The 14,008-nt window shown below is 39.5% G+C and overlaps 1 protein-coding gene across 1 annotated transcript in view; it reads left to right on the top strand.

The window, feature by feature from the left end:
• The first annotated feature begins 1,503 nt into the window (after positions 1–1,503).
• Positions 1,504–14,008, top strand: part of PTGFR (prostaglandin F receptor) — a 62,180-nt gene continuing 49,675 nt past the window's right edge. The window contains exons 1-2 of the mRNA XM_082672538.1: positions 1,504–1,600; positions 3,056–3,925. Coding sequence (XP_082528664.1) covers positions 3,128–3,925 — 798 coding nt within the window. The 5' untranslated portion in view covers positions 1,504–1,600; positions 3,056–3,127. The remainder of the gene's footprint in view (positions 1,601–3,055; positions 3,926–14,008) is intronic.

Genomic DNA, 14,008 nt, shown 5'->3' with positions numbered 1-14,008 from the left:
TTGGATAAGTGACCAGGCATAGTCCTGGGTGAGGACGGAGAGATGAATGAGACTTCTGCAGGAATTCAATTCAGTGGGAGGGACATAAGTAAATAGGTAATTGCATCTAATGTGATTAAGTGCTGTTAATCACTAAAGGAAAGAATAGTTCTCTGTGTCATGCACATTTTCCATGTGGTTTATTACATAGTTGTTTTTTGGACACTGGTCATCCAGATGTAATATTTCTCTACTAACCAGAATATTTGGTTAACCAAATTTTTCAATTCCCTGACCATACCTGAGTAACAGTTTATTTTACAAGTTATGATCATATCATTAAAAAAAACCCTCAATATTTACCACAGGGGAAAGCTGTGCAATCATTCTTTTCTATAGTTAATGGCTAATTTATTTTATCTCACTGTAGCACTTTATGATCCTTTCCAATTTCTAGGAATTTAGAGTCCCTTTCTGATTTTAGAATGGAGAAAAGAGAGTTTATTTCCATGTGGCATTGGTTTTTCACAAAAGCCGTGGCAATATTTTACTGATAAAAGAGCAAAGGTCAGTAATAGATTTCCATAAGTGATTAGCTATAAAAATGAGATAGTTAATAGGTACAGATCAAAACAATATTAGCAAAAAGTGGTTACAGCATTAAAATGGCTCAAATTATAATTCCTAATGAAGTATTGGATTTTTCTTTACTTGATCATAAAAATAATCTCCACAAAATTTAAGAGTCACATCTCTTTGGGTAAACATATCACTAGAAATTCTCTCACCATTGGGCTTTTTTGATCATTAAAATGTTACTAATGCTTTATCTGCATGTGTCCTGTGAGAATACTGCTTATCCCTTTCCCTTCTCACATTCTTTAGAAAGCTAGGAACAGTCCAGTCCTCTAAGTGACAGTGAATCCTAAGGCAGTGACTTTCCATTGACAACACGTGGCCCGAATACCTGTTTTTAACTTCCTGGGGATGTCGGTCCCTAAGCCCAAATACACCATCTCTTTCCTTCTACCTGGTTTCTTTATCCTTTTTGAGCTGGATTTGGGATGAAGTGTCTGCAATCTGCAATCTGACAGTTCAAGACGCTGTCACGACAGCTTTCTGCAGGCTTTCCTCAGCTCTCCTGGTTCCTATTTTACAGCCGTAGAGATGGCGCCTTTAGCTGGAGAATGAGTTTAAAACAAAACTTTTCCTTAAGTGGTCGGGCAGCTGAGGGGGCCGCTCTGATGCTGAGGAGGGGGACGTAGCATCCGAGTGCGGTTCTCAAGTCCCTCCGGGTCCGGCTCTGGACTCCAAGCAAAAGGGGCGGAGAGGAAGGGGCGGAGGTCAACCGCGCCCTCCACCCCGCCCAGGCGGTGAGCGCCGCTAGGTGCTAAAGGATCGGGGGAGCCCAGCGCACCCGGCAGGTTCCGCGCTGGGAGCGCGCGCAGAAGCACGCGCGGCGAGACAGAGTCGGAGCCCGGGCCGGAGCTGGAGCGAGAGCGCGGCGCAGAGCCCCAGGAACCGGCGGCAGCGACGGAGCGAAGCCGGGCGCGGGATGGCCCACGGACCCGCGCGCTCTTCTGCTCCACCTAGAGCCCTGCCCGCGGCCCGGGATGCCAAGGTAAACACCCCTTCAGCGGCTGGATTCCCACGCGTTGGCCACCCGACTGAGGTTTAGCCACCCCACCTCGGATGCCCGGCGGCAGCAGCAGCCGGCGGCACCGGAGGGCACCTTAGCCTGAGCTGGCCAACAAGTTTGGACCAGATGCCCCAAGCTGGGGAGACCCGCAGAGCAATGTCTGATCCGTCTGGAGCCTGAGGTGCGCGCCTGGGGACCGGGTAGAACGGATCTCAGAGGAGGGAAACGGATAAAGGAAAAGATCCCCTTCCCTCTCCTTGCTTTCCCGCCCGCGACACTTCGACTCCGGCATCTTGGCCAGCGCAGGCCTTTGGCGCCCCCCGGGGTGGGAGGGAAATCGGCCTCTGGCGTTTGAGCAATCGCAGAAAGTTTCAGGCAGTTCAGAGGTTTGGGAAGGATGTTGCAAGCAGAGGCCTGGGGGCGGTGGGGTAGTAGTGATCGAAAGTCGAGCTGTGAGTAAGACCGGAGGAGGCGGCCGCCCTCCGGGCAGTCCCGGGCGGCCCCACTTGGGCAGGTCCCAAGAAAGGCTGGCTCCGGAATTCCTAGCCTCCCAGAAAGCTGCTGGGGAAACGCCGGTGGAAATAGCTCGGGGCGGGGTGGCAGTAGTGGCGGGTATAGAGGGTCTGTGACTCAGGCCTCAACTCACTAGAGAAAGAACGACAAATAAATAATTCGCCTGGGATGTAGCTACCCTGAAGCTATAACTTAGATCAACAGCATCTAGGCAGATGCGCCCACAGTGAGGGCGGCCTGCCTCCTATGCTCTCATCAGCCAACATTTCTGCACAGGTGGTAGCTGGACCAGAAAATCTTCCTAGAGACTCAACACTGAGCCTTCCAGGGGTCACTGATGTGTGTGGTTTGCTGTTATTTGACCTAAATCAAATAGTTTTAGAACTTATTCAGAGACGCCCCATGCAGCGTCAGTGAGCTTGTGGCTCCACTTTGCACCCTCCCAAAGTTTGGAGAAGATGATTTTGTCTGCCTGACAGTCATAGGTCTCAAAGAAATAATCTGCACTTTGGGGACAAAGCTCATCAGAGAAAAAAGCAGAAACTTTAGAAAGTCACCTAGTTATTAAAATAGACTATTATACTTTAAAAACTCAACTGGGTTTAAATCTAGCCTTGTTAAGCGACTTCGTAAACCTTAGGAGTTTTAAGGTGTCAGTGAATTGTCAGGAGGCAGTTTAGGAGGTGCCCAGTGGCAGAGTAGCCATAGAAGTTAACCAAGGGGTCTCAATTCTGGTAGCTTCTTTACCTTGAAAATGAAATGTGGAACTGCAGGCAGATGTGTGCTATTTTCAGTATGATGCAACCTTGCTCATGACAGGCCAGATAAGTCTGATTCCCACCACAGGGTGCTGGGGAGCTTTGGCCTTCAATGTCAGATGAACAGTTATCCAGGGCTCATAATTTCTCTGTCTTTATGCTACAGATCTCTGGACCGCAAGCCTGCACTGTTTTGAGAGGGAGATGACTTGAGTGGCCAGCTCTTATCTCCACAACAATGTCCACGAACAATTCCAAACAGCCAGTGTCTCCTGCAGCCGGGCTCCTTTCAAATACAACTTGCCAAATGGAAGAAGAGCTTTCAATATCTTTTTCGATAACCTTCATGACAGTGGGAATCTTATCAAACAGCCTTGCTATTGCTATTCTCATGAAGGCATACCAGAGATTTAGACAGAAGTACAAGTCATCGTTTTTGCTTTTAGCTAGTGCTCTGGTAATCACAGATTTCTTTGGGCACCTCATCAATGGAGCTATAGCAGTCTTTGTATATGCTTCTGATAAAGACTGGATCCATTTTGACAAATCAAACGTCCTTTGCAGTATTTTTGGTATCTGCATGGTATTCTCTGGTCTGTGCCCACTTTTTCTAGGCAGTGTGATGGCCATTGAGCGATGTATTGGAGTCACCCAACCAATATTTCACTCTACGAAAATTACATCCAAACATGTTAAAATGATGTTGAGTGGAGTGTGCTTTTTTGCTGTTTTCGTAGCTTTGCTGCCCATCCTTGGGCATCGTGACTATAAAATTCAAGCATCGAAGACCTGGTGTTTCTACAAAACAGATCACATCAAAGACTGGGAAGATAGGTTTTATCTTTTACTTTTTTCATTTCTGGGGCTCCTAGCCCTTGGTATTTCATTTTTTTGCAATGCCATCACAGGAATTTCACTTTTAAGAGTTAAATTTAAAAGTCAGCAGCACAGACAAGGCAGGTCTCATCATTTTGAAATGGTCATCCAGCTCCTGGGTATAATGTGTGTCTCCTGTGTTTGCTGGAGTCCGTTTCTGGTAAGGACCTACGGTTTTGACAATTTTTGCTTTGTTCAGTTAATCGATATTCAATACAAGGTTTCTTGTCTTTTCAAAGTTGGTAGTCTTGATGGGCAATGCTGTTTCATCTTTTAAATGCTGGAACTTACTTCTACTCAGAACTTACTTTAGTTCTCAGCTCTGGCTTAGAATTAAGCTATTTATGACATAGATGGTTATTTCCCCACAAGCCCAGAATTAAAAGAAATCTCTCCCTAAACAATTCTAACCATAGTGTTACCTGTTGCAGTGTGGTATAAAGTAATTTTCACAAAAGTAACATAGTTTTAATATACTGAATATGATTAGTTTCTAAAATGTGAAAAAAAAGGCTATAAAACAATATTAGAATGGACTCCAGTAAGTCTTGATAGAAAACCACATGGACTTGTAATTTATAGACTGGCTGCTTCTCAGCACACAATGACCAGGTCTCAGCTCGCAAAGGGAGGTGATGGGTTGAGATAGTTGGATAGTGTAGGTGAACTAGATGGGTAGATAAAGAATCACTAGTTCACTAACCCAGGATGATAGTAATGCAGGGAGGGGTATGATTGGCAGGAGAGCCAGGGATTCTTCTCTTATCATTTCATTCCTTCCTCTTTTTCAATTTAGCCAGCAGCTATATTTAACATCTTGGTATTTTTATTTGGAAATGACGGCTAAGTTTAAAGAATTAGCAACAAACATAAATCATTTATATGACTTTCTAGGTAGAAGACAAAATACTTATGATTGATAAGTATGACCATAACTGTCTCCAACAGTTTACTTTATGATGGAAAAAGTGATAACATACAACGAAAGAGAAAACATCCTTCTGTATGTAGCTCCTGATGGCAGTAAAGATTATTTTGATCCCTTTTTTTGTACCAGTGGGGAAACAGATTGGTATCCAAAGATAGTAATACAGGTGATACCCAGGTAGAGGTAAAGCAAAAGGGTGAGACAAAGGTAGACATAACACAAAGGTCATGGTCATACCTTGCATCGTGTTATGCAGGTGCTTGTTAATAATGCAGTTCTTCTAGGCCCCCTTAGGTCCATTGTCCAAGAACTGTTGCCAGTAGGGTTTTAATAAACAATCCTGATGGTCCTGGTGAACAGAAAAGTCTTTGAGAGCTGTTGCTGCAGACAGATCCTATGGTAGTTGATTTTATTCTGCAAAAAGATTTCTACTTTTAAAATATTTCTTGGGCTTCCCCGGTGGTGCAGTGGTTGAGAGTCCGCCTGCCGATGCAGGGGACGCGGGTTCGTGCCCCGATCCGGGAGAATCCCACATGCTGCGGAGCGGCTGGGCCCGTGAGCCATGGCCGCTGAGCCTGCGCATCCGGAGACTGTGCTCCTCAACGGGAGAGGCCACAGCAGTGAGGGGCCCGCGTACTGCAAAAAAAAAAAAATTTGTTTCTATCTCTGTTATTTCCTCACAATTTGAATTTGGCTTCCGGAATTTTTGTATCATTTAAATATTTTTTTCGTGATGTTCCAGAACTGTCCTAGGGGCCCAACCGAGGAGAGGATAGGCTACATCTGTCAATGGCAAGTCAACGTTTTGAGGCTGGCTTATTGTCAATTTAGGAGGCCTTGGGTGACCCCAGTTAGGGGTCTCATCTGAGCTCATAGTTCAGTTGTTTGAATTTGAATAGCAGAGACGAGTTCTATCAACACATCGAGTCATTTCAGTGTTCATTCTTAGAGAGTTTAATTTATGCTACTTGACAAAGGAAATTCCCTTAGAGTAATGCTCCTCTTCTTCTTAAACTTTTAAGTAGAGTAGCTTTTTAAAATAAACAGTGAGTCTGAGCAAAAACGAAATTAATTTGAGGGTTGGAAAGGGAATACTAAGAAAGGGAGAAAAGAGGTAGCTGAAAATATTTAAAGAAAATGTAAAAATGAAAGTCCTAGCTCTGGAGAAAACCTGAAAACCATGAAATAGTGAACTTAATGAGAGACAGATAATCTGGACACCTGGGCTAATCACTGGTGTTTTGGTTTTTGCTTGTTCTGAGTCACCTTTAAAATTCTACTTAGTTCTGGCTTTTGACTTTGAGAAATAGGAGTTATAGGTTAACTACTGTAAGGGAATGGAAAGTAACAAAATTTCATCCTCACCATGGATATTTTGAATTTATGTTTTTCTCTAATTTCTTTTCCTGAATTTTTGGTTTTCTTTACTGTTAAAATAGATATTACAATTTAATTCATATTTTGAACATATTTCCTAGTGGAATTATAATTTTATTTTTGTGAAACGTTTTCTGAGGTCTGCGTTCTATTTAACTGTGAATTATTGCTACACCTATGACACCAATGTATCAATACTTCTAAAATGCTTTTTAATGTGGAAAATTATTTCTGCATTAGATGTGTAGTAGGTCTACCACAGATACCCCTGCTGGATTGATGTTTTAAGTTGTTTCAAGCATTATTTTCAGTTTCTCTTGTGGAGTCTTGGGTCTTCATGGCAAGTTCTGTCTGAAGGATTTATAACTTGTGGCCTGGACATAAGTGCCTTGCACATTACATTAAGACCACCAGACAGTTCTAAATGGAACCTGAGTGAAAAACCCAGGCTTGGGAATGCCAAAATAACACCTAACACTGATTCCTCTGTTGAACCATTTCTTCTTTACTACGTAAGTGCCCAGGAGGAACTGCATAGGTATTAATGACTGAGCCATTATTCTCCACCCTATATTTTAAAAGCTTCTTGTTTAAAAAATATCTCTGAAACCAAGCTTCTAAATTCCCATAGATGCACTATAGTTGTGACATCTTCCATGTCAATGGCCTACTTTACACCATGTGCCTTCTCTCTATGATTGATGAGGATGAAATGTTGGATTTGTCATTTGAATGAACATCTGAAGACACTCTTTGACCTGTGTTCACTGTCATTTTCAAGCCTCAAACTGGAATGGGGTACAGGTGCATACACTAAAAGGAGGAAGTGAGTAATGCGGATGATGGTGTCTGGGTTTGGCAAGATTTACTGCATCAAAACATCAATAGTGGCATAATTTCTAAAACTTTTTAAATTTGTAGCTGATGAAAAGGGGGATACTTTATTAAGTTTGATGATTGACTTTAATACAAAGGTAAGATGATCATGATGTTTGTTAGAAATTTCTCTTTTAATAGACTTAATTTTTCTTGTGTAGTTTTAGGTTTACAGAAAAATGAGTGGAAAACACAGAGTTCACATATAGCTCCTCATGTCTCCACCCCTCCACCCCACAGTCTTCCTTATTATTAACATCTTGCACTGATGTAGTACATTCGTTACAATCAATGAGCCAATACTTGTACATTATTATTGACTAAAGTCTGTAGTTTACATTAGGGTTCTCCTTATGTTGTACAGTGTGTGGGTTTTGACAAATGTATATTGACATGTGTCCACCATTGCAGTATCATATAGAATAGTTTCACCACCCTAAAAATCCCCTATAGCTGTTTTTCTTAATTTAATGTTTGTTTGTTTTTTTCCCACAAAGGGGAAAATGTGTGTGTGTGTGTGTGTGTGTGTGTGTGTGTGTGTGTGTGTGTATTTTCAGGAACTGAAATTTAGAAATGTAGTACAATTGTAATATTAGTTTAAAATATAACTTGTTAATGACTTAAAAAAATTTTCAATAACTGAATTTTATAGTTTTAAACATGGTTAACTCATATAAATTCATTTAATTACAATCCCAACTGAAAAATCCAGGAAAATACAATAGGTACTTATTAGCTTACAATTCCATTTAGCAACAAGTTAATACAAAAATCTTTGAGAGTCAAATGGCAATTATAAAATTGTCTTGCATGCATTCTAGGTAAATCACTTTTTCCAAATAAATCTTGAAGATTTTTTCTGATGTTTCTAAAGTGACGGAGAAAAAGAAGACATTTAACAGCACTTCTAAGTAACATTTCCTTAATAGTCTTTGCTTCTGTCTTTCTACAGGTACTGATTCTTTTTAATGTTCCATTTCTAGAATATGTAGTCCTAAAAGGAATTTATTATTATTGCTATGCTTATTTCACTAGTTTGGCAGAGCATTAAATACTTGTTGACTGCTTGACTGTAACTTAAGTAGTATGAATGTCAAGAGATTGGAAATGATTGACCAGAATGTGGATTCTGAGTTCTGTAGCTGAGCGTTAATTAAGCAAATATTGAAACCAAATGGTAATTTTTAATCTGTTCCTTAAGTCAGCAACTGTCAAGTTATGACACAATTAAACTTCAGGGATCTTTTCTGGAAGGCTGTTTAGTTTGTTTACCTTCTCTTCAAGGGTAGAGGTTCATTTTGAATTGGGAAAAGAAGTATAAAGTATATGAAGAGAAAATGATACCTTATGTAGGTGAGTTTACCCAAGAAATGTGTTTTCTTGTGTAGGTAGAGTTTGAATTTGATTTTTCTAAGGTTGTTACTCTTCTGCTAGTATTTCTAGTCATATAGTTAAACATTTGGTCACTAAGATGTTTGTCAGATATAAATCAAAAAATGAATGGTTAATTGAATTCTACTGAATTACTAAAGGTATTGGCATCATAATGACCAGGTCTTACAGGGCTAGTGGCAAACGATGGAACAACACAACAGAATAGGACATTTTGACTACTAGTGAAGATTGCTTTCTTTGAGAGGCTGGCTCTCATTATTGTATGTAAGACCTGTGTAATGGAAATCTGTGTATGTGTCTTGTGCACCTGCCTCTACACTGAAAGGACGGTGAACAGATGTATAGTTACATGCTTCAAGTGAAAAGAAAAATACGGAAAATGTATAAATATGTATATACATAATGTGTACATGTTTGAATTATTTCCCAAACTAAAAAAATTAACTAATTTTTAAATTAGTTTAAAAATTTAACTAATTAGATCCATCATTGGATCTAATTGTACCAAATAAAAAGGGCTTTGAATGGGTTTCATTCTAAAATTAAAAACAAAATGGACTCTCACTCTCATATAGTTTTATGTCAGATCTTTTTGGTTATTCTTGCATTGCTGCTGATCTTAGAGGCGATTTGTCGGAAATTGTTTTAGCTGGTTTCCTCTGTGAAGTGGGAATGCTGCCCGGTTTGGAATGTGGAAGTAGCAATCATGATGTCTGGAGAAAGGACTGGTAAGACTTAGGTTCTACTTTTAGGAAATTCGTAAACAACTCAGACTCATGCAGCTTAAAATTCATATCCAGACGAAAAGGTATGTTTTAGAGATACATTAAATATAGTTTCTATGATGGGAATTCAGGCTGCTCTTGTGTTTGGGTGGACGTGGAGTACGTGGTGTGAGGTCAGTGACAGGAGCTGGCAGAGGAGCAGTTCTGAGAGATTTGGGAACATATTCCTGTCCCTGAAGCCTTGGTGTTCTCTTGCCTGGAGTACTCTCCTCCTGACATCCATGTGGCTCTCCCCCGACTCCTCTCTTAAATCTCATGTTGTCTAGGTAGTCTATCTTAAAAAGTACCCTTTCTCTTCTCTCCTCCATTGCTCTGCCTTATTTACTCTCATAGCACTTAGCAGTATTCGATAACATGGGGTACATTTCTCTGTTTATTTTGTGTTTTGGCTTCTGCCTCTAGCATGTAAGCTCCTTGAAGGAAGGGACCTCGATTATTGCTGCGTCCTCAGTTCTGAGACCAGTGCCTGGCACAGAGTTGAGCTCAGTAAGTATTTGCTAAATGAATCTCCCATAAAGGAGGGCTCAGTGGGTAATGGCCCTCATTTCCACTTTGGACCCAGTCTGCTGATGAGGTCAGGACTTAATTGGTCGGTCTCGGGAATACTTCCAATACTTTGAATTGGGATTTGGATTGGAGAAGTCCGAGAGGGGAACGTGTGTTCAGAGGTTCCCCAGGAGTATTAGTTGGAAATGGTGTCCTGGAGAATCCTGAACATTCTACAATTTGCATCTGGTGCTGGAATTTAGGAATTTTGTCAGCATCATGGATAAACTAGGAATGATATTATTTTGTTATGATGTTTACATGCCAATTTCCTCTGTTAGTCTCAATGGTCCTTGGTAGCTAGGAGCTATATTACTGGTTTGTGTTTTAGTTTCTACAAGTAGTAGGTCATAAACCAATGTTAATTGAATGAATGGACTAAGGAACCAAGTATTAAATACAAAGTATTGAAGGCAAAGGAAACAATTAGGTGATATAACTTATTCATAGTTATATTTGCCCCATTATTATCTTTAGCGCCACCTTTTTCTCTACATGCACACATTTTTTCTCCCAAAATGTATGTATTTTTTATTGGTGTTTTATCTTTGAGGGGGTCACTTCAGGAGACAGAAGGAAAAACTTTCTTTGAGTAAAGACCTGCAGATACTGGTTGTACATTGTCATAAATAAAATCTCCAGAGTAATTGTCGAAATTTCTCTATAAAATAGGCTTGCTTACCTCAAGCCTTTGCCAGCTGATTGAGTGACTACATGGCTCAATTTGTATTGCTAATCAGACTAAAAGATTGAGTAGGTCTTTTATTCAGGGAGGATTAATTCTCAGAGAACTCCAACAGACCTGCTTAGTAGACATGGTGCCCCACGCAGATCCCCTTTGTGGTGAGTTTTGCCCCTGGGGAAAGTACCCTCAGTCAAGGGAGCTGCCTTGCCCGTGGTTGTGCCCCCCTCTCTTTGGTCATTCTGCGTACAGTGACAGGTGGATGTGGGGATCCAAAGCACTTACCCCCTTGCCTCATTTGGGACATTTCTGAAGGATCATATGCGCTTCAGAGCTTGTAGCTCCATTCCAGCTCTGCTTCTCCCTGTGCCAAGTCCTGCTTTCCTCATCACCTCACTGTGCTCAGAAAAATGCCTGCATGTAGATCTCTGTCTCAAAGTCTACTTCCTGCAGTATCCGGTTTAGGACCGTTTTCTAGAAGTCCATTTGTTCACACATTATCTAAATATAAAGTATATTACACATAGGTTTACAGTGTGATTTGGTAAATATATTGAGTTATGCATAGGCCTTTGGAATTGAATTCATTTGAGTATATGATCTCTCTTCATGGAAAAGTATGGTGCAAAATTGGACCAAAAGTCAATCAATTAAAAAAAGACACTGCTAGGTTGAGAATTTACACAAAAGTCTGTTGATTTAGTTGTGCACGGTTGTCTGGAATACTTAGGTATTTTAAGTTTATTTACTCTTGGCAAAATATGGCTTCCTGTTTTTAAGGAGAGAGACATAAAAACGCCCAAAGATATCAGACATTGAGACGGCACTTACAAAACATTACTTGAATGATTCAAGTGTAAATGAATCAGAAACATGTGGATTAAATTTATACCCCCATGAATCTAAAACTCTTCTGGCTTAATGTGTTTTGGGGTTTTAAATTAAGCCCCCAAACATTTCAAGAACAATTCAAGATGTTGATTTGCCCCAAATCTCTCTGGGTTGCCAGTTTTAACTTTATTTGCTTAGTCTCATCCTTACAGGAGGTATATAAAATGCATTTGCATTTATGTTTGCTTCGGAAATCATTTACAGCCACACCAGATTTTAACTGTTATTTCAATGCCATTTATCTGTATTTAGAGAGGATTTCATTCAATAGGAGAATTTTGTCTTTTGATATTTGCAAATATTACCTTTCAAAGCTTGTGTAAATTTGTCATTCTGTCAGTCCTCCGTCCTGGGTGTCAGGATGGTAATGCCACAGAGGAGTGGGTACAGTTGTGGCTTTATACAGACAGGGAGATGTTTTTTTTCACTCCTTCTAAGCTATTGAATCCCCAAATTAAATTCAGATTGTGAAATGCCAAAACAGAGTATGGCTGCGGTGTGACGGCAAAGGAGACAGAGACAACTGGATTGTGTAAAAGATTCCCTTTAGCTTTTAGTGCACAGTCCCAAGTCAAGCATTTCTTTTAGAATGCTCTAGTTATTTAAGCACAGGCGGGGGGTGGGGCAGGGTCCCAGCCCCACCATCTCTTAGCTGTGACCTGGAGTTACTCTAAACCAATTTTGTACATCCGTGAACTGATTATAAAAATGGATCTTACTTAAAAGTACCACTGGAAAATATGATTTGTCCTCCTTACAATCTCATAACATAGTGATTGGCATACAGTAAATGCTCAACACAGTCCCCAGATCCTCAAGCGTCTATTGCCGTTATTGCTACCTGCCATCTCAGTTAGAAATAGTCATCTGTGTTTAGTCCAGATGTTTTCCATTTCTCCTGTCTCGAGAAGGTTTGGTCACGCTGGGATCAGAAAACGTTCCTGAACAATGTCCCTCGAAGGTTCAGATTATTGTGCCTCATTTCACTGTCTCACCAGAAGTAAAGATGTTTTTGTGCTAATCTTTCACATCTTATTTGAATTCAAATAATCTAATAATGTAGTATTATAATTATAATAATGTATTAGATATTAACTTATACATTGTTGAACCAAGCTAAAATTAGCAAAAACTATTGAGACTGTTATGTATAAAGTACTACTATTGGGGCTGTGCCCAAAAGATAAAGCTTTTTCCTCGAAGAGCTGACAACTTAGTTGGAGTAAAAGATATACTCGAGGAGCTAAAATATTAGCTCAGTGTCATGTAGTAGTTAAGAGCCTGGGTTCACGTCCTGTTTCTTCTGGTTCCTGTGTGTCCCTAACCACTCTGTGCTTCAATTTCTTCACATGTAAAATAGGTAGAGTAATAGTATCTCTTCATTGGGTTGTTGTGAGGACTAAATAAATGAATAGATGTAAGTTAAAATAGTGCCTGACATAGTACCATATGCTTCAGTTATTATACTATTATCGTTATGTTGCTATTACTGGCAAATATTAATGCTGTCGACCAATAAAAGCCAACAAAAGATCATCTCTCAACAAGCTGATCAAAGGCACTTTTTAATTAGTTATTAAGTGAATAAGGGTGCTATAGTAGGAAGCCGTTACTTCCAATTTGGTAGTCCACAAGGAATTATTTGTCTACATGTTTGACAAACGTTTATTGAGCACCTGCCAGGTGCCAGGCAGTGTTCTAGATGCAGAATAACAACCTCTGTGATTTAATTGGTCACTATATCTATGGCCTTAATTAACAGTGTTTATAGAAAAGGAAGACATATATAGAAAATTGAAATATGAAGATATTTGATTATAATTTATGTTAGAATAAAATAGCAGATACATGTCAATCCCAAACTCCCCAACTATCCCTCTGCTATGTTTAAAATGGATAACCAAATAAATGCCTTTGCTTGAAAAAAATACAATAAAATAGCTATGGCAAAAAAAAAAAAAAAGAAAAAGAGTAGCAGGCATACTGTTATGAATGTAGTGGATAAGATTATTTTTGGTAACTTATAAATATCTATAGCATATCATTTAGAAGGAAATATTACTGGAAAAAATTGTGATCCAAAGTCAAGTAATGTAAATTGTAAGGTAAAACAAGGAGAAAACAGATACTAATGTATATAATTTCTAGAGATATAAAAGTGTAAGAATAACAAACTCTTTAGTATTTGGGACAGGCTTGAACAAGATTAGAATACAGCAGGTTGTAATAAATTAATATTAAAAGCTAGATTTTTTTAAGTAATGAAATATGAGTAGTAGAAAAATTAAATCAGATGATAAAAATTTCATAATTCAAAGTAATATTTTCTACTATCTTTTGACAAGGGAAGTGACTCAGGATATAGAAGAGAAATAAATGTTGGGTGAAATGAAACATCACAAAACCCAATCATTCCATCCAAGAATTTAGGTTAAGAAAGTGTTAGCAAGGACTGAAGGTAAAGAAAAACAAGTTGCTATGAACATTAATAATATAAATGAAGAAAATTAAAAAATCATTTATTCTTTAATCTACTTGTTAATTTACTCACTGATTTATTCTTTGAGCAGGTTTTTACTGAACAAAAGGCTGGGTGTCTCTCCAGGTGGAGAGTAAAGCATAGAGACAGAGACATGACCTGGGAAAATTTTCCTGAGCCAAATTCTAGGAATCATATTTTCTAGCTCCTTCAATTTACCCACAACTTTTGTGCTCGCTCCTCCAATCTCTCTTATGTGCGTCCTCCTTTTCCTTTTCTTTCTT

Source organism: Grampus griseus (genome assembly GCF_964374135.1).
Source record: "Grampus griseus genome assembly, chromosome: 1".
Lineage (NCBI taxonomy): Eukaryota > Metazoa > Chordata > Mammalia > Artiodactyla > Delphinidae > Grampus > Grampus griseus.
This window is presented reverse-complemented; position numbering and strand designations above follow the sequence as displayed.